Here is a 27,671-nt window from a genome sequence, read left to right on the forward strand (position 1 = left end):
GAGAGTTGTGGGTGCCTGGAATGCCTTGCCAGGGATGGTGGTGGAGGCTCAAACATTGGAGCATTTAAGAGACTCTTAGATACATGGATGAAAGAAAAATAGAGGGTTATGGGGTAGGGAGGGTTTAGTACTTTGGAATATATGGGTTGGCACAACATTGACGGCTCATGGGCCTGTACTGGACTGTAGTGTTCTATGTATTTGTTGCCCGGGGTAAAAGGAAGGAATAGTGACATCAACCTTAATCTATCATTACCACAGAAAAAAACAGGACACCAACCAAGATACTCATGTCCCATGGATGAACTTTTAAAAGCTAAATATTCAAAAAAGTGGGGTTAATTTTTCCTGCTGATGTCTGACGATGGAAAATAAATTTAATTCAACAAGATAGATATTTCCATTCTCAATGCAAGGCTGCATTTGTATTTCAGTTCACAAGAAGTGTTCATTTCTTAAGGAAATCTTTATTAATAGGAAATCTTTATTAATACGGCTACACGTACATCTTGGGAAAAAAAGCTAATTTTATTACTTCATGATATAATTTTATTAACAGGTAGCAATTTGGAAAGCTCTCAGGAAGCAGTTTTTTCATACATATTATATACAGTATATTACACCAGTTACATAGCAAAGGCATTTGGAGAAATACTTCCGACTGGATTCTCCATTGATAGTTGGGCAAAGCATGTTGCATCCGATCCCCCATGTGAGCTGCAAACAGTAAGGTTTGGTAAGAGTTTATGAGATGGATTTTGTTCTTGGAGAGAAGCGACCAACGGAGTGGAGAGAAAAAAACAATTCCAAATATTTCCACATCAAAGCATACCCATGCAATAAATATGGATCTACTTTTCATCAATAAATCAAATCCATCACAAAAATATGTATTTCTCCTGCTACACAAGAGGTTAATTTAATTGCTTACAATGACATATTGACTCTTGCGGTGTCTTAACACAATACAACCCAAGATTCACACTGAGAACAAGTCTCATGATGGCGTTCAACAGGTAGAACCTTTAACCTTTTCTTTGAGTTAATTTTAATTAATTCTGGTTTAAATTCATCATGGTGGATTTGCTTTGAGAACATTTTTCAAATACTTAAAACCCAGGATAGGATTATGGAAAATACAAGGCAAAAAGAAAATCCTCAGGAATCTGTGTTTTAACTAATCTTTATAGATGCTGTCCAGCTGAGAGACTGAAACGAGTTCTTCCCCCAACCCCCTTACAAAAATAATCACAGCTGTAGTGCTTTCCTGAGAGACTCAGTACCATCTTCTACTCATGAACATAGTTCACATGACTTGACTTGGATTAGAAATGGAAAAAAGCGCCAGAGAAGATCTTTTTCACAGTATCAACTTATTCTGGGGTTCTTTTTCCATCTTTAACTGCGTGCATGTGAGAGTTGCCAATAAGGAACCACTGCACATGTCCTACTGCAAAGGGAAGGACTGTTCTCCAATTACTCCACAAATGTAATCATTTCAAAAGAAATTAAACACAAATGTATATTGGTGTTCTTCCATGATTTCACCCTGCCCTGCCAAAGTAGACCAGAAGCTCTCAGCTGGCAGATCTCTCCCAAGGACACCACACAGTGGCGGGAGGGAGGCGACCAAAAGCATGCATTTTTCCGCTGTTAATTTGGACCTTGCTAGAAAATGCTCTCGTGTAGATGTTCGGCAGGAGCAAGTTTATCCTCTCGACGGATGGTCACTCCAAAAAGACCAGGCTGTGAACAGATTGGGTGACTTTCACAAACTCTTGTGCATCCGAGAGGCAGCAAAAGGAAAGTGCAATCACCAGGACACAGTTCCTTTCAACAGTGCTCGGTGAGATAGGCAAAGCATTAGCTGCAGCGACTTTTCTGGGAGCACGCACTCTACCAGCTTTATCAATGTACGCAATCAGGTGTCATTAATAATACTTTAATTGCATAGAGAATGGTTCTCATTCTGAGACAGTTGCAAGAGGTGTCCAGTCAAAACATGCAGAGGAAAGAGAAACAAAAGATAGGCTTTGTTTAGGGACACTGGAATCAATCTTCCAAATACCCCTTGAGGTTGGCTGGAAGACAAATACAAATGATACCAAAACATTTCAACACATTATGCTATCTCAGACGATTTGCATGCATGTGAAGGCACAGAGACTGGCTTATCACAGCTTGAATGTAGTTTAACATGGGATTTTTTTTTGCAGGCACCAAGGGAAGATTTCTTACCACACCAACAGCAACTATTTCTAATTTATTCTCTTCATTCCCCACTGCACTCTTACAGTGGCCATGGCCAACAAAAAGATTTGCTAAATTTCCGTGTTGAATTATATTCCTTGCCCCCATGAACGAGTTGTTCTTTGCCAAAGCTCTATATTCATAGGCATCCAAGCAAGGTTTGCCTCCTGCAGGAATTGTGACAGCACAATGTCCCAAACCAAAACGCCACCAAGTTCAGTTCCTCTTTCCCACCTTCTTCACAATCACCTCTCCTGCTGCACATGGATGGTCATTTCACAGCAAGAATGTGATCGTTTTTTGTACCTGCTGTCATTCCAACATTTACAAGTGCAAGGATGTAAGGAGAAGCCCATAGACTGGGTCAGGCACGATGGTGATTTAATCGGTAGCCGTCTTGCTCTTCATCTTCTCGCTCACCGACTGGAGGATGCTCGGATTTTGCTCCATGATCTGCACCAGCAAGAGGTCGATATACTCCTCCAGATCTCGCACGTGTTCTTCCTTCTTCTGCAACTCCAACTCCTGCTGCAGAATTTTTTTGATGAGTTCGTCGTGTGTGAGGTGGTAGTAGTGCGTGGCTGGGTCTGGCATCTTGGATTCCTGCAATGAGAAGAAAGATGTAAAGAAGATCACACCAGAGACTGGGAAATTGCTTTGCTGGACACCTTTGCTCTGTCTGCATCAGTGACAGGGATCTGGCCAACCACTTCAATTCTGCACCCCACTCACATGTCTGTCCATTGCCTCCAAGACCAATAGTAAATTGGAGAAACCACACTTGATTTATTCAGAGGCCTGCTGACAATTTCTTATACCTTGATGAAGGGCTCAAGACCAAAACATTGGTTCTGTATCTTTATCTTTGCTACCTAAAGTACACTGTTTGACCAGCTGAGTTTCTCCAGCCTTGTGTTTTTACTTCAGTCGTGGTGTCATGTTAACTCCAAATGTCCTCTGGTGTGTTTGCTCCTCTTGCCCTGGGAAAAAGGTGTTTGCTGTCCGCCCTATCTATGCCACTTTCCACATCCCAGTTCCACTGCTCTCTGGAGGCTGAATGACATTCTGCAAAATCCTCCAACTGCAATCGCAAGGACGGCAAACAAGAACCAACACCTGCAGCAACGTAGGCCTAATTGTATTCGATCTGCTGTCGTAGGCAGCAGGGCACACCCCTCCCCTCGTCTGCTTCCCCCCATCACTCCTCTGCGTCTGTCTCCTAAACTCCATCCTTCCTGCTCCTCCATCTGTCCGTCATCCTTCACCCCTTCCTGATCCAACTGTACAAGTACAACCTGACAAAACAGCACACAGCCAGACACGTGATACTTATGCAGTATGTATATAAAAATAAATATTGTATAATAAATGGTAGAGTCTTGGAGGGTTTGTATGAGCAGTTCATTTCAGTTGTTCAGTGTTCTGACTGCCCGTGGGAAGAAGCTGTTCCTCAGCCTAGTGATTTTGGCTCCGATGCTTCTGTATCTCTTCCCCTCGGGAGTAGCTGAAATATACGGTGTGCGGGATGGTGGTGGTCCTCCATGATTTTGTGAGTCCTCTTCAGACAATGATTCCAAGAGACCTCAGTGATCTTCTCTGTTTCTCTTATGGTCCTAAAGATTAATTACCAATCCATTTCTCTACAGCAACTGTACCACACTGTAATGCAGCCAGCCAGGATGCTCTCGATAGAGCTACTGTTAAAAGGTTGACAGGATGGTGGCCCGTAGGTTTGCCCGCCTCAATCTTCTCAGGAAGTGCAGTTGCTGGTTATGCCTTCCTGACAAGTGAGGAGATGTGTGTCCCCATGTCCTCTGGTTTTTCTCTCACCTACCCTCAGTGGAAAAGGCCGACCTACCTCTATTCTGTCGAAATACCTCATAATTTTGAGTACCTCTATCAAATTCCCCATAATGTTCCCTTTAAACTTTTCCCCTTTCACCCTTAACCCACATCCTCTGGTTTTTATCTCACTTCTCCACATTCTCAGTCTTGACTGAAACAGCGACTGTTCTTTTCTCCAGCCCCCACCTCCCCCCCCCCCACCCCAATGCTGCTCGACCTGCTGAGTTCCTCCATCAGTTTATTAATAATTAAGGAGGTGTTGTGTTCCTTGCACCATTTTGTGTGGTTTCGATCTGCTTCTGATTCTATTTTCAGTGCCTTCCTGAATGGTGCTTTGCCACTTAGTGCAGCTAAGGACCAGGCAATCCCATGGGGGCAGTGAGGATGTTGTCCCTTTGCAGAGACTTTCAGAATATCTTTGCATCTTTTCCTCAGTCCACCTGGTAATCCCTTGCTTGATAAATAGTGATTGTCTCAGATGGCACAAGAGATGGCAGATGGTGGAATCTGAAGCAAATTAAAAACTGGAAAAGGACACAAAGTCATGGAGGGAACTGGACCATCGATGTTTAGGGTCGAAACCCTGCTGCAGGATTGAGGAAGGAGAGAGAAGATTGGCAGTGCTAAGGAGAAGGGGAGGGGTCAGCAGTTGGGCTGTGTGCTCAGCCCGATCTAGTTCATGCTACTGACCTACAACTGCATCGCCAGATCCTCCTCCAATAGAGTAATCAAGTTTGCAGATGATACAACAGTCGTCGGACTCAACAGCAATAATGATGAGTTGCACCACAGAGAAGAGATGGAAAATCTCGTGACAACATCTTCACTGCCCCTTGGGAATGCCTGGTCCTTAGCTGCACTAAGTGGCAAAGCACCATTCAGGAAGGCACTGAAAATAGAGTGTATTCATCAGAAGCGGATCGAAACCACACAAAATGGTGCAAGGAACACCACACCTCCTTAACCATTAACAAACTGATGGAGGAACTCAGCAGGTCGAGCAGCATCGGGGTGGGGGGGGGAGGTGGGGGCTGGAGAAAAGAATAGTCGTTGTTTCAGGCAAGACTGGGAATGTGGAGAAGGGAGATAAAAACCAGAGGATGTGGGTTAAGGGTGAAAGGGGAAAGGTTCAGGGTGAACATAAGGGGGAACTTCTTCACATAGAGAGTGGTGGGAATGTGGAATGAGCCAGCAGGAGTGAAGAATGCAGACTTGATTTTGGGTGGCATGGTTAGTGTGGCGAAGTGAACACTGTAACAGCACCAGCGACCAGCGTTCAAATCCGGTGCTGTCTGTAAGGACTTTGTACCTTCTCCCCGTGACCTGCAAGGGTTTCCTCCAGGTGCTTCAGTTTCTTTCCACCCTCCAAAACGTACGGGGATTGTGGGTTAATTGGGTGTAATTAGGCGGCATGGGTTTAAATGGCCGGAATTGGCTTCTACTGTGCTGTGAATTTTTTTTAAAAAACACGACATTCAAAAATTTGGACTGGTACATGGATGGGGGTTATAGGGGGATATGGTCTGACTGATGGTCAGTGGGACCAGGCATAAAAATAGCTGGGCAAAGACTCTAAGATTGGAAGGGTCTTTTTCTATACTGTAGTGTTCTATGAAGCCAGTGTTAAATGGACAGAGTGTGAGGTGTGGGAGAGGGATTGGTGAACTAGGGAGAGATGAAGCTTGTTGGACAGCAGCAGTGGATTGGCAGGTGCCACAGAGAAACATAAAGAGGTCAGATGGAGAAAAATGAGACGCGGGTGGCGTGGTGAGTGGTCAGCGACAAAGGCTGCCAGTGCTAGGATCTGATAAGACAATTTTGGTGGGATAAAGAGAGGGAACAGATGGAACCAGAGGGGAAGGGGGGGGGGGGGAAATAAGAGTATCCAATGAGATGAGGTTGGAAGGAATCAAAGAAGAGGAGGATGAGAACAGTTAAGGGGGGGCTAGGTAGGAAACGGGACAAAAAAAGGGGAGGGAGGTCAGAGGAAAGGGCAGAAGTGGTATGGAACAGAGAGGACATTCCGTGAATTAGAACATTCTTTGTTCATACTGAAAAGCTGCAGACAGCCCAGGTGGAATAGGAATGAGAGGAACCGCACCTCACATTCTGCCAAGGTAAGTTAATTGGCCATTGTGTGTCATCCCAAGTGTATGCTACATGAAACATTGATGAGATGTGGGCATAATGTTTCTAACTCATTATGCCAAAGAACTGAGAATAGATCAGCTGGTTGAATGATGTCACAACAACTGCCTTGCACTCAACATCAGCAAAGCATAAGAATTGATTGTGGACTTCAGGAAGGGGAAACCAAGAGAACACAAAGTAGTCTTCATTGAGGGGTCAGCAGTGGAAAGAGTTAAGAACTGGGTGTCAACGTGTCTGAAGATCTATCCTGGGGCCCCCGTGCCGATGCAATCATGAAGAAGGCCTGTCTGCAGCTATACTGAGTGAGGAGTTTGAGATCTCACTGAAGACTCTGCAAATTTCCACAGGTGCACCAAGGTGAGAATTCTGACCAGTTCCAACACTGTCTGGTCTGAATGTACCAATGTACAGGACAGGAAAACACTAGAGAGAGTTGTGAACTCGGCCAGCACCATCATGAACATCTCTCTTCACTCCACTGAGGACAATTATAAGAGGCAGTGTCTCAAGAAAGCAGCTTCTATCATCAAGGACCCTCACCAGCCAGGTCATCCCCTCTTTACACTGATACCAGCAGCAAGGAGCCTGAAGACAAACACCCAGCGGCACAGAAACAGTTTTTTCTCCTCCACCCTCAGATTTCTGAATGGACCATGAACCACAGATATGACCTCACTTTCCCTGCTTTTGCACCAATCTATTTATTTGTAATTTTCGCATCTGCAATTCTGCCACAAAACAACAAATTTCGTGACATTCACGACAATAAATTCTGATTCTGATACTGACAAAACCTTCAGATGCACTCATTTCAAGAGGAATAGAATATAAGATCAGGGATGTGATGTTGAGGCTTTAGAGGACACTGGTGAGACCTCACATGGAGAAATGTAAATAATTTGGGCTCCTCATTTAAGAAAGGATGGAGAGGATGATCTGGGAATGAAAGGGTTATCATATGAGGAGCATTTGACAGCTCTTGGACTGAAATATTTTGAGAGGCTGGTCATGGCCAGAATTAACACGTACCTAAGTAAAGATCTGGACCCACTGCAATTAGCCTCTCGTCACAATCGCTCCACAGCCGATGCAACATCGCTGGCTCTTCACTCAGCTCTGGATCACCTCGAAAACAGCAAATCATACATACTGCTGCTCTCTATTGACTACAGCTTGGGCATCCCTCAGCGCTGGTCGAGAAGCCTCAAACTCGAGACTTTTGTACCCACCTCTGCAAATGGATCCTTGACTTGCTCATTGGAAGACCACAGTCAGTACTATTTGGAAGCAACGTCTGCTCCTCACTGATCATCAACATTGGCGCACTCCAAAGATGCGTGCTTAGCCCACTGCTCTACATGTTATACACCCATGAGGGTCAAAGACGTCAAATTCCTGAGTGTCAACATCACTGAGGATCAGTCCTGGAGCCTCCACGTTGATGGAATCACAAGGAAGGCTCACCAGAGGCTATACTTTGTGAGGTGTCTGAGGAGATTCGGTATGTTACTGAAGACTCTCAAAAACTTCTACATGTGTACCCTAGAGAGCATTCTGGCTGGTTGCATCACTGCCTGGTATGGAGACGCCAACCATCAGAACAAGAATAAACTCCAGAGGGTTGTTAACTCAGCCTGCGACATCACAGGCACCAGACTTCACTCCATCGAGGGCATCTACAGGAGGCGGTGTCTTAAAAAAGCAGCCTCTATCCTCAAAGACCCCCACCACCCCCAGGCCATGTCCTCTTCACTCTGTTACCATCAGGAAAAATGTACAAGGAGCCTAAAGATGAGCACTCAGCGGCACAAGGATGGCTTCTTTCCCTCTGCCATCAGATTCCTGAATGATCAATGAATCAAAGACACGGCCTTACTTCTCGTGCACTTAAAAAAAATGAATAGTAATGTTGTAAGATGGTTATAATATGAATGTTTACGCTACGACGTTGCTGCAAAAACATCGAATTTTATGACTTGTTCATGACAATAAATCATGATTCTGATTTTTCTTGTAGTTTGGTGACCAAAACTACAGACAATACTCCAAATTTGGCCTCACCACTGTCTTATACAACTTTACCATAACATCCCAACTCCTATCCTCAATTCTTTGATTTATGAAGGCCAAGATGCCAAAAGATCTCTTTACAACCCTGTCCCCCTGTGACACCACTTTCAAGGAATTATGTATCTGTACTCCCAGATATTTCTGTTCTACCGCACTCCTCAGTGTCCTATCATTTATCATGTATGTCCTATCTTGGTTTGCCTTCCAAAATGCAACACCTCACCCTTGTCTGCATTAAATTCCATCTGTCATTTTACAACCCATTTTTCCAGCTGGTCCAGATCCCTCTGCAAGCTTTGAAAATCTTTCTCACTGTCCACATCATCTCCAATCTTAGGGTCATCTGTAAACTTGCGGATCCAATTAACTACATTATCATCCAGATCACTGATATAGATGACAAACAACAATGGTCCCAGCACCGATCCCTGAGCCACACCACCAGTCACAGACTGGAAGGGCCTTATAGCATGTTGTATCATTTAATTATTTTTTTAAATGCCACACAATTGATTTGCCAAGATAAATTTCTCTGACTGCAAATCTCAAACCACTGAGATCTGGGAAAGAGGTAAACATGCTTGTACATTTCTACTTAAATTTCACACGTGAGACGCAAGGCCCATTTGGCCCAGTACAGAAATTCAACAAGTCATGCACCATTGCACAAGTGAAGGGTTGCCCGAGCCCTTCATCAGGCATAAGAAACAGCAAGGACCTCCTAGTGGCCATCCATTTTAAATCCTCACTCCTTGGCCACCCCAACAGGTTTGTCCATGTACTGGCATAAAAACACACCAAAATGCTGGAGGAACTCAGCTGGTCTTGGAGTATCCATTGAAGGTAAAGATATATTACCATTGTCTGGGGCCTGAACCCTTCTTTTTTAATTTTTAAAAATTTTTTTCACATATCAATCAAAATAGACACAAACATTTCCCTCTTTAATATACACAGTGTCATTTTCTCCCCTTTTTCCCTCCTCCCTCCTTCCTACCCCCCTCCCTACCCTCTAAACGTTCAACATATACAATACATTAAACCCATTAAACAATATCATCACACAATGAAAATAAACAAGAAAATTGTGTCATCTACTTTTACCCACTGGGTCAGTTCATTTCGTCGTCTTCTCATTCTGTCTTTTAGGGGGTGGAGGTCTGAGGCGAGCCCTCTCTGTCGTATTCCATGTACAGTTCCCAAATTTGTTCGAATAATGTGACTTTATTTTTTCAATTATATGTTATTTTTTCCAATGGAATACATTTATTCATTTCCATGTACCATTGCTGTATTCTCAGGCTCTCTTCTGATTTCCAGGTTGACATTATACATTTTTTTGCTACAGCTAAGGCTATCATAATCAATCTTTTTTGTGCTTCATCCAAATCGAGTCCAAATTCTTTACTTCTTATATTACTTCGAAGAAAGATCTCTGGATTTTTTGGGATGTTGCTTTTCGTGATTTTATTTAATACCTGATTTAGATCTTCCCAAAACTTTTCCACTTTCTCACATGCCCAAATTGCATGTATTGTTGTTCCTGTTTCCTTCTTACAGCGAAAACATCTGTCTGATACTGTTGGATCCCATTTATTAACTTTTGGGGTGTGGTGTATAGCCTGTGTAACCAATTATATTGTATCATGCATAACCTCGTATTTATTATATTTCTCATAGTTCCAGAACATAACTTTTCCCAACTTTCATTTTTTTAACTTTATGTTTAAATCTTTTTCCCATTTTTGTTTGGGCTTATAGCTTATTTCATAATTTTCCTTCTCTTGCAGTTTGATGTAATGTTCGTTATAAATCTTTTTATTATCACTGTGTCTGTAATCACATATTCAAAGCTGCTTCCTTCTGGTAACCTCAGTCTGCTTCCCAATGAATCCTTTAAGTGGTTTTCATTTGGTGGTATGCAAACATTGTACCGTGAGTTATTCCATATTTGTACTTCATTTGTTCAAATGATAATAAATTATTTCCCAAAAAACAATTTTCTATTCTTTTAATCCTTTTTCTCTCCCATTCTCTAAAGGAAATGTTATCTATTGTGAAGGGATTAGGCCTGAACCCTTCTTCGAGGAATAACTTATTATTCTTCCAGCATTTCTGTGTTCTTACTACCACAGCGTCTGCAGACTTTCGTATTTCACTCATGCACTGCCAAACCAATTCCACAAAGCATTTGGTGGAACAAAATTGTAGCGCACTATCACCACAAACATATATTCCATCTTGGCACTCTCTAACCAGATGCCATCAACATCAACCTCCAATTTCCGTTAAAGCCATTCCCCTCGTCTCTCTTTTGCCTGTCACCCTTACTTCAGCTCCCCACCCCCTTCCTTCTCTCAGAGAGCTATCCTTTTTCACCCTCTGCCCTCTTCCTCATCTACCGTCCCACTTGTATCCCCCAATTAGCTCTTCTTCGCTCGTGCTCCTTCCCTCCCTCCCACTCCCCCAACCTTTTTATTCATACATCAGATTCCTGGGTGTCAACATTTCTGAGGGTCTGACCTGGAGCTTCCAAGTCAATGCAATCATGAAGGCGGCTTCCCAGCCACTATGCTTTGTGAGATGTCTGAGGAGATTTGGTTCGTCACCGAAGACTCTCGTACACCTTCTACAGGTGGACCGTGGAGAGCATTCTGGCGCGTCCCATCACTGCCTGGTATGGAGGCACCAATTCTCAGGACAAGAATAAACTTCAGAGGGTTGTTAACTCAGCCAGCAACAGGCAGCAGACTTCACTCCACGGAGGACGTCTACGTGAGGCGGTGTCATAAGAAAGCAGCGTCTATCCTCAAAGACCCCCACCAACCTCTTCACTCTGCTACTGTCAGGAAAAAGGTACAGGAGCCTGAAAACAGCACAAGGATGGCTTCTTCCCCACTGTCATCAAATTCCTGAATGAACAATGAACCAAAAACACTGCCTTCCTTTGATTTTTTTTGCACTATTTAATTTTATTTTGTGAGGTGGTTTAAATCAACGTTGCCATGGTGATGAGGCCTGTAAATCAAATTTCATAACAATAAATTCTGATTCTGCTTTTCCTTACTCCTGACAAAGGGCTCTGGCCTGAAACCTTAGTTAACCTCTGGCCTGAAACCTTAGTTAACCTCTGGCCTGAAACCTTAGTTAACCTTCCTATGGATACTGTGTGACCTGCTGAGTTTCTCCAGCACACTTGTACATGGCACTTGACTGCAAAGATTCTTCTTTAAGGCCCAGGTTTAAATGGTTGTAGCTAATGGTGACTGCAGGAACCCACAGTGCATCACACAGCTGTTTAGCACAAAGGCTTTCCTCAGTCAACACTCCTGCAAGAAGCTCGAACCCCATGTAGTCCAACTTACCTTCACTGCTTCCTGCGCCTCTCGTCCATGCCCAGACACCTTAATGGGGCTGATACTTCCGGTGGTCACATTCTTCAGCTTCTCCAACCCACTGCTCAGTGTACTGCTGAGGCAGGACCGGCTAGATTTCTTCTCTGCAACCTCCTGGGCCGTGGCAGTGATTGGCTTCTCAGGGAGTGGGCTGGTGGGAGAGCAGAGAAATAATCACTCATAATATGCTGCTACACTCCAGATGGAAAACTTTGTTCAAAACGTGGTGGGCACAGCGGTGACCACGATACTTATTACAGTGACCTGGGCTCAAATCCAGCACTCTCTATAAAAAGTTTGTATGTTCTCCCCGGGACCCTGCGAGGTTTTCCCTGAGGTACTCTGGTTTCCATCAATATAGGAGCAGAAGTAGGCCATTCAGCCCAATGAGGCCACTCTGCCATTCCGTCATGTGCCGATCCATTCTACCACTCAGACCAACTCCCCTGTCTTCTTCCCATAATCTTTATACCTTGACCATTCAGGTACCTATCAATCTCTGCTTTAATTACACCCAACAACCTGGCATCCACAGCTGCCCCGGTAGCAAATTCAAAAGGTTCACCGCTCTCTGACTAAAATAATTCCTCCATATCTCTGTTTTAAATGGGCACCCTTTAATTCCGAAGTTGTGCCCTCTTGTCCGAGACTCCCCTACCATGGGAAACTCCTCTGTCCACACCTTTCAACATTCAAGATGTTTCTCTTAGGTACCCCCTCATTCTTCCCACCCTCTAAAAACGAATGGGTTTGTTGGTTAATTGGGTGTATTTGGGTGACATGGGCTCATGGACTGGAAAGGTCTGCGACCGTGCTGTAACCCTAAATTAAAATTAAATTTCCAATCATCCCTCTGTAATGGAAGATTCTAACTGTGTTGTTTTTTACTTTTGCAGTCTTTGCTTCTGCAAGGCTGAGAACCTGCTTGTGTTTTAGAACCAGCAGACATAAGCTAAGTTCCACCGAGGGGCCAGAGATGCTGTTATCTGAAGAAAGGACATCTGTGTACCAAGAACATTTAATCTTCCTGCTTGTTTTGGTCACAGACTGTCAGAGGCCTAGCCTTGATGCAAAATAAACCATTGTATTCAAAGTGATAAGCTGAAAATTATGTTATTCGATAGAAGCCTAGCGTGCTAGCTTGCTCGCTTATCTTTTTTGCTGTGCTGGGAATAGGTGCTTGGGTAAGCAGTTTTTGGGTAATATAAGCCATGGGCCCGCTGCTGAAGTGAGAGACTCTCCGAGAGGTGGCAATATCTCTCAGCAAGAAGAAGAACTTCTAGAGTCCAGCCAACGTCCCGGTCAGGGAAAGTGGAGAAGCTGCTACCGGCGCCCTGACAACCTACTACAAGTGTGCAGTCATTGCCTCGCTTTGGCAGTTGGGACCAGTCCAAGCGTTGATAAGTATAGTTGGGAAGGGCTTGCATATTGTAGTGTGAAATCAGCTTTTGAATTTGTAATAAACATTTGTATAATCTGAACTGCTCTCGGTGTGTGTGTCTATTTTCTTTTGGTAGCTCAAACACTGTGACCAATCTAAAATGAACAAAGTGAGAGGTATGTTTACCCAAGACACCCCCAAAACAGGCCTTGATCCCACCTTCCCAACAATATCAGCTTCCTTAAGGGCACCGAGATATTTTGCAACATCCTGAACAAATTAGTTTCTTAAATTTAAATTTAGACATACAGCATGGTAACAGGCCAATTCGGTCCACGAACCCGTGGAACCCAATGGACACCCAAGTAACCTACAACCCCAGAACGTTGTGAACGGTGAGAGGAAACCAGAGCCCCTGGAGAAGACCCACACAGACACGGGGAGAATGTACAAACTCCTTACAGTCAGTGCGGAATTCGAACCCCTGTCTCGTATGCTGACGATGTTACAGCAGCGCACTAACTGCTACACCAACCGTGCCACCCATTCTTGCCCAGTCAGTAAGCACAATGTGCAGATGCAATGAGCCTTACCTGCTGCTGCTTCCTAGTTAAGTCAAGGACATCAACACAGATAAAGTAAAATTAAATAGCCACAAAGAAAAAAAATATAATAAATATAAAAAGAGTAAAGAAAAATCCTAACAAATATTAGTAAAACATGAAAGTCTGCCGACATCATGACTGAAGTGAAAACCCAATGCTGGAGAAACTCAACTGGTCAAACAGTGACCTGTCTATAGCAGATTCATAACCAACATTTCAGGCTTGAGCCCTTCATCGAGGTGCCACTCCTTCATCCTCTTCTTCAAAACTTCAGTTCAGTTCAAACCCTTGGCAACTTGAGGCCAGATCCAATCCTCCGACATGATGAGGAACCCTTCAGGGCCCTTTTGGAGCCCTCCTTTCCTTTGGCATCCTCTTGAATCCTGGTTCCGAAACTTGGTTCTCACGAGCCAGTCTCCAGCAGCCCACGGCCTCATGGGAGTCCTTGATGACATTGCCAGTAGCCTGAAATCTGTGTGGGTTCCTCGATCAAGTTGCCAACAGCTCGCCACCCATGTGTGTCCTTTAGCCTCATAGCCCCTCACTGGTCTGCCACCGTGGGCCAAACGTCATCTCCTCTGCTTCCCCTTCTCAACAGGGGGTCTAATCCCCATTACTGGTATCCTGTGCCAGTCTGATGCTGCCCCGGAGTCTGCAACCCCTCAATGCCATTGCTGAACACAGGCACTGCCATCTTGGGCCCAGACCCTATGGTCGCAAGATTTTAAAGGAAACACCGTCGGCTCCTTCAACAGGCTGTTCATAGCCTGTATGGATCCGTCATCAGTAGAACTAGGTGGTAGGTCCCTGCCGAGGACTATGTCTCCATTATGTCTCCACTCCCCAGCTCCACACCAACAGCAACACTGCCATTTCTTTCCTTGAAGAAGGGCTCAGGCCCAAAACATCATCTCTGCTTCCTACAGATGCTGCGAGACCTGCTGAGTTCCTCCAGTATGTTTGTGTTTTCACCACAGGTTAGGGGCACCACGGTTGGCATAGTGGATAACGCAACGCCTTTACACTGCCAGCTACTGAAACGGGGTTCGAATTCTGCACCATATGTTCTCCCTCCTCCGCTTGGGATTTCCTTTCAAAACATACCAGGGTTGTAGGTTAATTGGGTGTACTCGTGGGTCAGAATGGCCTGTTACTGTGCTGTATATCTAAGTTTTTTTAAAATTAATCTTTGGAGCTCTTGTAGGAAAGAGACTGAAAGTCTATTGTAGTTGACAAAATATATGAAAGAGATTGAAAAACATGACAAGGTGCCAAGTTAACAACATCCCTCTCAAGGTCAATAAGATGAAGCAGATGATTATTAGCATCAGGAGAAGGTGTGGAGTCCACACCCCTGCCCACATTGATGGGCTGAAGACAAAAGAGTTGATAGCTCCAATTTCTTAGGAGAAAACATCTCCAGTGTCCTGACCAAGGTCAAGAAAACGGAAGACTGAAGAAATTCGAAATGTTTCCCCTGTCCCTCAATAACATCTATGGGTCCCTCACTGAGAGCAACCTTGCTGGGTGCATCAGAGTGTAGGACAGGAGCTGCTCTGCTCCAGGTTGGCAGAACCTGCAAAGGCAGTGAATGGAGCTTGGAACATCACACAAACCTCCTTCCCCTCCACGGACTCCATCTGCACCTTCCACTGCTTAGGAAAAGCAGCCAACTCACTGAAGGACTTGTCACACTCCAGACACACTCTCCTCCTCCCATCGGGGAGAAGGGCTCAAGAGTGTGAAACCGAGCACCGACAGGCTTAAAATTAGTTTCTTCCCTGCAGCCATCAAGCTCCTGAATGAACCTCACCACAGTGCTCTCATGCTCCCCTTCCTTGGTACTAATTGATTTTCCTTTTCATTGCAACCCTGTACTCATTAAATTGTGCTCTTTATACAGCTGGATGAATGTTAGTCTCTCTGCAGAACAACACTTCTCAATGTTTAGAGTTTTTGTGACAAATCTACTTCGACTTATGGATCGAGAACCTGGTAAGTATTGGAGAAAAAAACCTGCTCTTGAAACTAAGGGTGCTTATCTTCAAGCTTCTGTACCTTTTTCCAAAAGGTATCAGTGAGGAGGTTGTGACCCAGAGGACGAGGAGGGGTGCTGGGGTAGGGACTGTTATGATGACGTCTACCTTCTTGAGATAACACCTCACACATGTTCCCAACCACGTCAATGTTTTAATCTCTTTACCCAAAGGCCTTAAGTTTTAATACAACAAGATAATCTACTGCAGTAGGTTACCTCTGAGCAGAAAGCCTTGAGAGTAGGTGACACAGCCCAAATGCATCACAGGCAAAACATTCCCCACAGATGAGAAAATCTATCTGGAATGCTACCACTGGAGAGCAGCAACAATCATCAAGGATCCACACGCTCTGTTCTCACTGCTGACATCAGGAAAGAGGCGCAGGTGCCACAAGACTCGCACCACCAGGTTCAGGAACAGCTGCTACCCCTCCACCATCAGACCCCTCAACGACAAACTCAATCAGGGACTCATTTCAAAACATTGCACATTATTCATTATGGAATATTTATTTTCTGTGTTGCACAATTTATTATACATATCTTTTCTTCTCACATTATTTTTTTTTTGCACAACCAATAAGTAGAAATTCTTCCTGGCCCACAGGAAAAAGGATCTCAGGGTTCTATGTGAGCTTATGTATGTACTCTGACAATAAAGCTGAACTTTTGTGTTCCTGCCCAGAAGTTTCACATCAAGAGCATGAGAGAGATAATGAATTGGGCTGGCTTGGTTGGCGTAGCGGTTAGTGCCAATGCCTTAGCAGCGCCACCGATCGGGACCGTGGGTTTGAATCCCATGCTGTTAGGAGTGTGGATGTTCTCCCCATTTCTGCATGGTTTCCAGGGGCACCAGGGGTGTAGGTCATTTGGTTTTAAATTGGGCAGCACGGACTCGTGAGCCGAAATGGCCTGTAACCGGGTTGTATTTCTAAATTTAACAATTAAATTAATTTTAAAATTTTCTTCACAGCAATAATAGAAACCGATTCCGCCTTTTAACCCTGTGCTACCCAATTACATTTTGAAAGGTGGAAGGAAACCGAAGCAGCTGGAGGAAGCACATGCAGGCACAGAGAGGACATACAAATTCCTCACAGACAGCTCTGGATACGAACCCGGGTCACTGGCACTAACCGCTATGCTAGCTGCTCAACATGAAAAGTGGTTCAACCCTTAATATTCTAAAAATAGAGTGTATCTACATCCAGGAAAATCAATGGGCCTGAGGATTGGGAATCTAAAAATGCAGAGAAGGATGACGGAGAAATTGACGATGAAAAGGTAAAGAAACTGTGTTTATCTTTAGACATATGAGCTCTATGAACAACTTTAAACTGTATTAGTGAATGTTTTGCACATAGAGAAGAGTTTACCAGTCGCAGAATTTTATTCCAATTTTCATTAGAAATATGAAGGTTGAGTTCTCTTTCCCAATCATTTTTAAACTTTTCAAAAGTCCCAGAATTTATTTTTGTAATTATATTATATAATTTAGATATCACACCTTTTGGAGGGAATTTTGAATGTAGTATATCCTCTAAAACAGTCGTAGTCTCCCGATTGGGAAAAGAGGGTAAAGTCGAAACTAAGAAACTCCTAATCTGCAAATATCGAAAGAAATGAGATCGAGGTAAATCATATTTCATGGATAATTGTTCAAATGACATGAAAGAGTTATCCAAGAATAATCCAATGTATTAAATCCAAGAATAAACTCCATCGCTTTTATTCTCATATCGATCCTATATGTGATAAATGTCAATTGGAAATAGCTTCCCTTACACATATGTTTTGGTCCTGTCCCTCTTTACAGAATTATTGGAAGGAAATTTTTTCCATTATATCTACTGTTTTGAATATTGATTTACAACCACATCCCATTACTGCAATTTTTGGATTACCTATGATAGATTTGACTTATTTATCTCTTCCTGCGGATCGTATGATTGCTTTTCTTACACTAATGGCTAGAAGATCTATACTATTAAATTGGAAAGAGGTAAATCCTCCCACTGTTTTCCAATGGTTTACCCAAACTATACTATGTTTAAATTTAGAGAAAATTAGAAACTCTGTCTATGAACCCACTTCTAAGTTTGAGTTAACCTGGCGACCATTTATTCAATATTTTCATTTGTGGTGAGTTGACCTGGCTCTGTATTCTTTCTATGATTATGTATGATAATTGGGTTGTAAGATGAGATCGGAGTGATCGGCGTGGTTTAGCTATATCTGTAGGTTTTTTTTAAAAGTTTTTTTTAAATTCAGATTTGTTTTTTCTTCTTTTTTGGGGTTTTTTTTCTCTTTTTTCATATATTGTTATTAATTATATCTTTTTTTTAGAGATAGTTCACACCCTAAACTGATCAAAATTTTTTTTATGATATATTTTTATTCTATAATATTATTGTTTAATATCTCTGTATTAATTCATTACTTACTATGTATTTTTTTAATATCTCTTTGAACTGTATGTGTTTATAAATTATAATAATAATAAAAAGATTGAAAAAGAAAGAAAGAAAGAAAGAAACTGTGTTAAAGATTAACACAAGCAATTTTTACCAGAGATAGCACGGTTTGTAATAGGAATCAGGGAACTGAATAATAATAACTTCCGTAAATAAATCCTTTTTCTATCACCTTTGATTATGTTTTGCTGTTGATAAAGAAGATTTTGACAGATGTCTTTACTGAAAAGATGTGAAAAATTTCCCAGAAATAAGGGATAGTCAAAGGACCAGTAATGATGAAAGAGTAAAAGAATATTTGTAATGAACCGCTAGAGAAATTAATGAGCCTGAAAACCCCAAGGATCTGATGATACTTATTTACACTGTAATGTATATGACAATAAACTCAAGAGCACATGAGAGCACTTGGAATTTAGAAAGACGGGGGATCTCATTGAAACATTTTGAATGTTGAAAGGTGTGGACAGAGTAGATGGAGAAAGGATGTTTCCTAGGGCGGGAGACTTCAGGACAAGGGGACACAACTTCACGATTGAAGGGTGTCTGCTAAGAGATGGAGAAATTTCTTCAGCCAGAGGGTGGTGAATCTGTGGAATTTTGTTGCCACAGGCAGTTGTGGAGGCCAGATCATTGGGTGTATTTAAATCAAAGATTGATACAGCACAGAAACAAGTCCTTCTAGTCTGTACCAAACTATTTTTCTGCCTCGTCCCACTGACCTGCACCCAGTCCATATCCCTCCATACCTCTCCCATCCATGTATCTGTCCAAATTCTTCTTCAATATTAAAAATGAGCCCGCATTCACCTCCTTAGCTGGCAGCTCGTTCCACTCCCTCCACTCTCTGTGTGAAGTTTCCCCTTTCACCAGGAAAGAGGACTATTATTTAAATGGTATCCGTTTAGGAAAAGGGGAGATGCAGCGAGACTTGGGTGTTGCTGTGCATCAGTCGTTGAAAGTGGGCTTGCAGGTGCAGCAGGCGGTGAGGAGGGCGAAAGGTATATTGGCGTTCATAGCGAGAGGATTTGAGTACAGGAGTAGGGAGATCCTGCTACAGCTCTACAGGGCCTCAGTGAGTCCACACCTGGAGTACTGCGCGCAGTTTTGGTCGCCTTATCTGAGGAAGGACATCCTTGCCATGGAGGGGGTGCAGAGAAGGTTCACTAGACTGATACCGGAGATGGAGGGACTCGCATATGAAGAAAGGTTGGACAGACTAGGCTTGTATTCTCTGGAATTTAGAAGATTGAGGGGGGATCTTATAGAAACATATAAAATTCTTAAGGGTTTAGACAGACTAGATGCAGGTAGGTTGTTTCCAATGCTGGGAAAAACCAGAACCAGGGGTCACAGTTTAAGGATAAGGGGGATGCTTTTTAGGACTGAGATGAGGAAAAATGTCTTCTCTCAGAGGGTGGTGGATCTGTGGAATTCTTTGCTACAGGAAGTAGCTGAGGATGGTTCCTTGTCAATATTTAAGAGTAGGTTAGAATTGGCCCTTGTGGCTAAGGGGATCAGGGGGTATGGGGAGAAGGCAGGAACCGGGTACTGATCAGCCATGATCATATTGAATGGTGGTGTAAGCTTGAAGGGCCAAATGGCCGTCTCCTGCACCAATTTTTCTATGATTGTTATCTCACCTAGGAAAAAAGCCTATGTTCATCCGAAATTTAAATACCTCTATCAAATCTCCCCTCATTCTTCTATGCTCCAGGGAATAAAGTCCTACTTAACCGTTCCTTGTAACTCCATTCCTGAAGTCCAGGCAACTTCCTAGTAAATCCTCTCTGCACTCTCAATCTTATTGATATCTTTCCTGAAGTTAAGTGACTAAGACTGTCAATAGATTCTTGATTAGCCGGGGCATCAAAGATTATGAAAAGCCCAGGCAGTGGGGCTAAGTGGGAATATGGATCAGCTCATGATTGAATGGCAGGGCAGACTTGCTGAATGGCCTATTTCTGCTCCACAATCTTATGATCTTGTTAAAATTTACATCCCAGAGTTCTGTTTTTCTTTCAAACTGCTATAGATCAGCCATTTCCAACCATTTTTTGTCTATGCCCATCCTAGGACTAAGCTCAAATTTTATAGGTCCCCTTCCCTGAGAAGCAGTCAGGTTTTGCTGTCTTCCATACTTCTATCGGCTACATAAAACAAATAAAATACAGGGGTAAGATAGATCAGCTGGTGGAGTGGGGTCACAACGACATGCTTGTACTCAACATTAGCAAAATTAAGGAAGTGATTGTGGACTTCAGGATGGCGAAACCAGGAGAAACCAATTCTTACTTCGGGTGACATGATAAGTGTAGTGGTTAGAGCAACGGTGTTATAGAGCCAGCGATCCGGTTTCAAATCCCGCGCTGTCTGTAAGGAGTTTGTACATTCTCCCCGTGTCTTTGTGGGTTTTCTCTGGGTGCTCCGGTTTCCACCCACCCTCCAAAACATACAAGGGTGGTAGATTAATGGGGGTATTTTGGCGGCACCGACTCGTGGGCTAGAAGGGCCTGTTACCATGCTGTATGTCTACATTTAAATTTAAGACTAAAAAAGGGCTGCTGTGGACAATGTAAAACGTCAAGGACTCCAAGAGAAAGTAGCCTTTCAAAGCTGCTAAAGACAAACAAAGCCACCAGGCACTCCTCAGAGGTCACGACTGACACTTGGAGACCTTCGCATCTCTGCTCTGTCTTCCCAGAAGAACACCCAGCTTCTACCAGAATCAAGTAGGCCTGATCATCTTGCGACATGTCCATGACAATAAATTCTGATTCTGAGCACTACTGACAGCTAAAATAGGAGATTGCTATAGCTTCACCTAACACAAACTTAAACCTTTGTGACATTTTAATTGACATACCTAGTTCATCACACCATCAATTGGGTGGGGGGGGGGGGGAGAGGGGCTAATTCTTGACCTATTCCAGGTTGCGAGTGTATAATTCAGCTGAGAGCCTGAATATCTATGCACACACACGCACATCGAAGTTCAGATTTATTGTCAGGGCACATACACGACACCACATCCAACCCTGAGATTCTTTTTCCTGTGGGCCAGGCAGAATTTCTACTTATTGGTAGTGGAAAACAAACTGTACTCAAGAAAAGATACATAGACATAAAAGAAAAATGTAACCAAGAAATAAATGCAAGCAAACTACATCTTCTAAAATATTCTATGATAAATAATGTGCAAAGTAAGAGCCTGAAAACGAGGCCCTGATTGAGTTTGACGTTGAGGCGTCTGATGGTGGAGGGGGAGCAGCTGTTCCTGAACCTGGTGGGGCGAGTCTTGTGGCACCGACACCTCTTTCCTGACGGCAGCAGCGAGAACCGAGCATGTGCTGGGTGGTGGGGGTCCTTAATGATTCCTGCTGCTCTCCAAAATCAGTGTTTTCGCACACACACACACACACACACACACACACACACACACGAATATGTACATCCACATGGACACACACACCCCCCCCCCCTCCATATTGGGCCTAGATACTTTTTTTCCTTTATGGAGCCCCTGTGCTCCAGAGTTTTTTTGTAATCAAACAATTCACATGTTATTAAAGTGTACATTCCAGATTTTGGGCAGCAGTGGACTTCAGGCTCCCGGGCTCGAGCAGGGCCTCGATGGGTTTGTTTAGGTGATCAGCGGTGGCCAGCATTTTTTTTTGGTGAGAATTATTTTAATGCTGAAGAAGCCTTCCCTTGTTGTTTGTTGTTGTTTAAACACTGTTCCAATATTTGTTGTTGCCACTGGGCTATTTTTAAAAAAATGACCTGTTCTCCAAAAAACTGTTTATCTGAAATAAGCCCAGTCCTGACCATTTTGGATAATCGGATTTGTACTGTACATATCTGTATTCCCAGATTCCTCTGTTCTACCGCACCCTTCCGTGCCCGACCATTCACCGTGTACATCCTTTCTTGGTTTGTCCTTCCAAAATGCAACACCTCCCCCTTGTCTGCATTAAATTCCATCGGCCATCTTTCAGCCCATTTTTCCAGCTGGTCCAGATCCCTCTGCAGCTTTGAAAACCTTCCTCACTGTCCACAACGTCTCAAATTTGCTGATCCAATTTACCAAATTATCCTCCAGATCATTGATATAAATGACAAACAACTAATGGTTCCAGCACCGATCCCTGAGGCTCCACTAATAAAAGTCAAAAGGATCCGCAATGAGGCTGAAAAACAAGAACAAAACAGTTGCCCAAACCTTAGGATTACCAAACTCAACAGTCGGGAACATCATTAAGAGAAAGGCATACTGGTGAGCTCAGTAATCACAAAGGGACTGGTATTCTTAGGAAGATCTCCACTGCTGACAGACGAATTTTCACCATAACGAAGGAAAATCCCGAAACGCCTGTCCGACAGATCAGAAACACTCTTCAGGAGGCAGGTGTGGATGTGTCAAAGACTACTGTCCACAGAAGACTTCACAGTCTTCACAGAAATACAGAGGCTACACTGCAAGATGCAAACCATGGCAAAGGTGGTGTGCTTTGGATCCTGGGCAGTTCCTTTACACCTCCATCATGCTCTTGCCATCACTCTGATACAGATTAATCTTGGTCTCATCTGTCCGCAAGACCTTTTTCCAGAATTTTGTAGGCTCTTTTAAATGATTCTTGCCGAACCGTAATCTAGCCATCCTTTCTGTGGCTAACTACTGATTTGCTTCTTGTAGGGAAGTCACTGTATTTCTGTTCATGAAGTCTTCTACGGACAGAAGTCATAGACCCTTTCAGCTCACCGATTCCATGTGGGTTAACCAGCTAATTTGGTGGGTCCGTTCGTCGCTTGGTGGGGGAAAATGCCAGAGCCCGACCGAGTTAACTCACTGATCGACTCCTGGCGGTGTGAAAGCACAACCTGCTCTTGCATTGTCACCGCTGGAGGAGGGACTCCTGTAAAATGCCGGGTTACCGACTAACCAGATAATTCATGATGCAGTGTCAAAGTCTTCCTAGAAGGTTGGTAGCAGGAAATCTGCCTCCTGAAGAGTACTTCTGATCTGTGTTTGGGGATTTTTCTTCATTATGATAAGAATTCATCTGTCCTCAGCAGTGGAGGTTTTCCTTGGAATACCAGTCCCTTTGCAATTACTGAGCACATCAATATGCTCTTTCTTTTTAACCATGTCCCAAACTGTTGATTTTGCTCATCCAAAGTTTTGGGCGACGTCTCTCACTGTTTTATTCATGTTTTTCAGCCTCATAATGGCTCCTTTGACCTTCATTGACACAACTCTGGTCCTCGTGTTGAAAAATGGCAATAACAGACTCCAAAGGTGATCAAAAGCTTGGAAGCAAGCCTAGCTCTCTTATGCCTGTACCAATGAAGCAATTAAACATACCTGAGGACTCGCAAACACCTGTGAAACCCAATGTTCCAAACATTATGGTCCCTTGAAATGGGGGAACAGTTTAAAAATTGCTGTAATTTCTACATGGTCAAACCATAATGTATACAAACAACCTTGAATAAAATCAGGAATGTGGCACTTTAATCACATGTGAATTGTTTGATTACAAATTTAAATCTATGGAGCACGGGGAAATAAAGGAAAAACTTTGTCCCAAACATTATGGAAGGCACTGTGTATGTACATATACACACATATATACATATACAAACGTGTATAAAAATGTGTGGACATACACATAGATACATACATATATATATTTTGATATGCATGTGGTTATGTGCTGTGCACCGTGGTCCAGAGAAATGCTGTTTCATCTGGTTGTGTATATCCAGATAAACCTGAACATTACCCAGGTCAACCGTCGACTTGGTTGGGCTGACGGCACGTTAGTAACGTCTGAAATTGTGGAGTCTTGCAGCCTAGAACCAGGCCCTCGATCTCGTACCTCCACACCCTCCATGAGCACCTGCCCACACCAATTCCATTTACCGTCACTTGGAACATAACTCATTCTGAACACTTGTAAGCTGAACAGGCTTCAGAATCGCAAAAGACACATTTAAATGAGATGATCAAAAAATTACACAAAGACAAGAGCGAAATATTCACCTCGAAATTAAATATCAGACACCAAACAATATCAGCTGGAGGAACTCGGCCCACTGATCGACTCGGGGTCCCTCCAGAAGATTGTGTTCAGTTTCACATTCCAGGGTATGCAGTCTCCTGTGTTTCTCCACTGCAACTACATGCATTTTTAAAGCACACAAGCCACCTATTCACAGCCTAATTGGTCTGTGTCATCCATACCATCAGCAAGAAACTTCTCCCCCATGCACTTACCTCGTTCCTCATTAAGAGCACAGTGACGTCTCACCTTGGGTGGGGGAGGAGTGAGAGCACAGGCCAGGATGCTCATTACAAATCCAAATTAAACCAAGATCTGTGAAGGTCCGATCTGAAGGGAATTTCCCAAGACCATATTGATTTTCTCTGGAGGGATCAAGCCTAATTTTTCTTCCAATGTGGTCTAGTAAGCTGTCAACTCACCAGACATGTTTACTGGGAAAATACAAGCCCCAGAGAAGATGTCAGAAAGCCCTCCAGCTCTCGGCTGGTGTTGTGTACGGCACAGAGTGAAGCAAGGTAAAGAACACACAAGGCTTCAGGAAGTTTCCAACACAGGCTTCGGACCTCCTGGCCATTGAAAACATCTTTGTGAGGCGCTGCCTCAAGAAGGCAGCCAACTTCATAAAGGACCCCCATCACCCTGGCTATGTTTTCTGGTCATTGTTGCCTTCAGGCAGAAGGTACATCAGCCTGAAATCTGGCACCTCGAGGTTCAAGAATAGTTTCTTTTAATAGAACCATAGAACACTTTGGCATAGAAAACTGGCCATTTGGCCCTTGTAATCTGTACCAAAACATTATTCCACCAGTCCCACTGACGTGCACCCAGTACATAACCCTCCAGACTCTCCCATCCTTGTATCTCTCCCATTTAATCTTAAAACTTAAGATTCAGGCTGCATTCAAGTCAGATGGCAGCTCATTCCACACTTCCACTATTCTCTGAGTTCCCCCTAATGTTCCCATAAACCTTTCCCCTTTCAACCTAAAGCCATGTCCTTTTGTATTTATCTCTCTTAGTCTAAGTGGAATTAGCTTACCTGTATTTACTCTGTCTATACCCCTCATAATTTTGTAAACCTCCATCAAATCTCCCCTCATTCTTTTACATTCTCCTAACCTGTTTAATCTTTCCCTGTAACACAACTTGTGAAGACCCAGCACATCCTAGTAAATCTTCTCTGCAATCTTTGTCTTATTGATATCCTTCCTGTAGTTTGGTGACCAGAACTGCACTCAATATTCCAAATTTGGTCTCACCAATGTCTTATACAACTTGCCATAACATCCCAACTCCTGAACTCATTACTTTGATTTATGAAAGCCAAGATGCCAAAAGCTCTCTTTACAGCCCTGCCCACCCGTGAGACTAGTTTCAGGGAATCTATATTCCCAGATCTCTTTGTTCCTCCACATTCCACAATGTCCGACCATTTACTGTGTACGTCCTTTCTTGGTTTGTCCTTGAAAAATGCAACACCTCACACTTGTCTGCATTAAGTTCAATCTGCCATTTTCTGGCCCATTTTCCAGTTGGTCCAGATCCCTCTGCAAGCTTTGAAAGCCTTCCTCGCTGTCCACCACACCTCCAATCTTAGTGTCATCGGCAAACTTTCTGATCCAATTTCCCACATTATCATCCAGATCATTGATATAGACAACAAACAACAATGGTCCCAGCACCAATCCCTGAGGCCCACCAATAGGCCTCCAGTCTGAGAAGCATCATCCACTGCCACTCGCTGTCTTCTCCCATTCAGCCACTTTTGAATACAGTTTACAACCTCTCCATGGATACCTCGTGTCTGAACCTTCTGAACTAACCTGCCATGTGGGACTTTGTCAAAGACCTTACTGAAGTTCACATCCTTTCCTTCTTCTACTTTCTTGGTAACTTCATTGAAAAACTTGTTAAACATGACCAACCACACACAGGTCCATGCTGATTATAATCAGACCCTGACTGTCCATATACATGTATATCCGATCTCTCAGAACACCCTACAATAATTTACCCACTACTGACGTCAGACTCACCGGCCTGTAATTTCCTAGTTTACTTTTGGAGCCTTTTTTAAACAACAGAACACATGAGCTACCCAACAATCCTCCAGAACCTCACCCATGGAGAAGGACATTTTAAATAGAAATTTCGACACTAGACTCCCTCAAGATACAAGGGAATAGTATGTCAGGCCTAGTGGATTTATTCGCAGTAAAGCAGCAAGCACCTCCTCCTCTTTAATCTCCATATGTTCCCTGCCACTACTGCTTGTCTCCCTTCCTTCCTTATCCTGGCAAAAAAACTGTTCAAGATCTCCCCCTTCTTGTGAGGCTCCACACATAGATGACCACTCTGATCCTCTAGGGGACCAATTTTGTCCCTTACTATCCTTTTAGTCTTAACATGCTTGGAGAAACCTTTTGGATTTACCTTCACATTATCTGCCAAAGCACCCTCGTGTCTTCTTCTTGCCTTCCTAATTTCCTTCTTAAGTATTGTCTTACATTTTCTATACTCTTCTAGTACCTCATTTGCTCCTTGTTGCCTAGACCTGCTCTACACCTCTCTCCTCGTCTTAACCAGATCCCCAATATCCCTTTAAAACCAAGGTTCCCTCTGCCTGTTAACATTGCCTTTAATCTTGACAGGAACGTGCAAACTCTGCACTCAAAATTTCGCCTCTGAAGACCTTCCACTTACCAAACTCATCCTTGCCCGAAAACAACTTTTCCCAATCCACCCATTCTAGATCCTTTCTCATTTCCACAAAAATTGGCCTTCCTCCAATTTAGAATCTCAACTTGACGACGAGATCTATTCTTATCCATAATTAACTTGAAACTAATGACATTATGGCCACTGGTTCCAAAAATGTTCGCTTACACATAATTCTGTCTCCTGTCCTGCCTGGTTCCCTAATAGGAGATCAAGTATTGCATCCTCTCTCATTGGTACCTCTATACATTGATTTAGAAAACTTTCCTGAACACATTGGACAAACTCCAAGCCATGCAGCCCTTTTACAGTGTGGGCGTCCCAGTCAATATGTGAAAAGTTAAAATCTCCCACTATCAGAACTTTCTGTTTCTTACATCAGTCTGCTATCTCCCGACAGATTTGTTTCTCCAATTCTCTCTGACTATTGGGCGGTCTATAATACAACCCTATCAGTGTGGTCACATCTTTCCCGTTCCTCAGCTCCAACGACATGCCCTCTTGTAGACAAGCCCTCTGGGCTGTCCTGACTCAGCACAGCTGTGATCATTTCCCCGACTAGCAATGCCACTCTTGCCCCCTTTCGTCCTTCCCCCTCTATCACATCTGAAACAACAGAACCCGGAGCATTGAGTTATCAGTCATGCCCCTCCTGTCACCAAGTCTCACTTTTAGT

The 27,671-nt window shown here is 43.4% G+C and overlaps 1 protein-coding gene across 5 annotated transcripts in view; it reads right to left on the reverse strand.

Moving 5' to 3' along the window:
• Positions 1 to 509: 509 nt before the first annotated feature.
• LOC138756947 (rab11 family-interacting protein 1-like) overlaps positions 510 to 27,671 on the reverse strand; it is a 111,939-nt gene continuing 84,777 nt past the window's right edge. For all 5 annotated transcript variants that reach the window (XM_069923416.1, XM_069923415.1, XM_069923414.1 and 2 more), the window contains 2 exons: positions 11,682 to 11,862; positions 510 to 2,853 (listed from right to left, as the gene is read on the reverse strand). In XM_069923416.1, the coding sequence (XP_069779517.1) occupies positions 2,632 to 2,853; positions 11,682 to 11,862 (403 nt within the window). In that variant the 3' untranslated portion in view covers positions 510 to 2,631. The remainder of the gene's footprint in view (positions 2,854 to 11,681; positions 11,863 to 27,671) is intronic.

Source organism: Narcine bancroftii, chromosome 3 (genome assembly GCF_036971445.1).
Source record: "Narcine bancroftii isolate sNarBan1 chromosome 3, sNarBan1.hap1, whole genome shotgun sequence".
NCBI lineage: Eukaryota > Metazoa > Chordata > Chondrichthyes > Torpediniformes > Narcinidae > Narcine > Narcine bancroftii.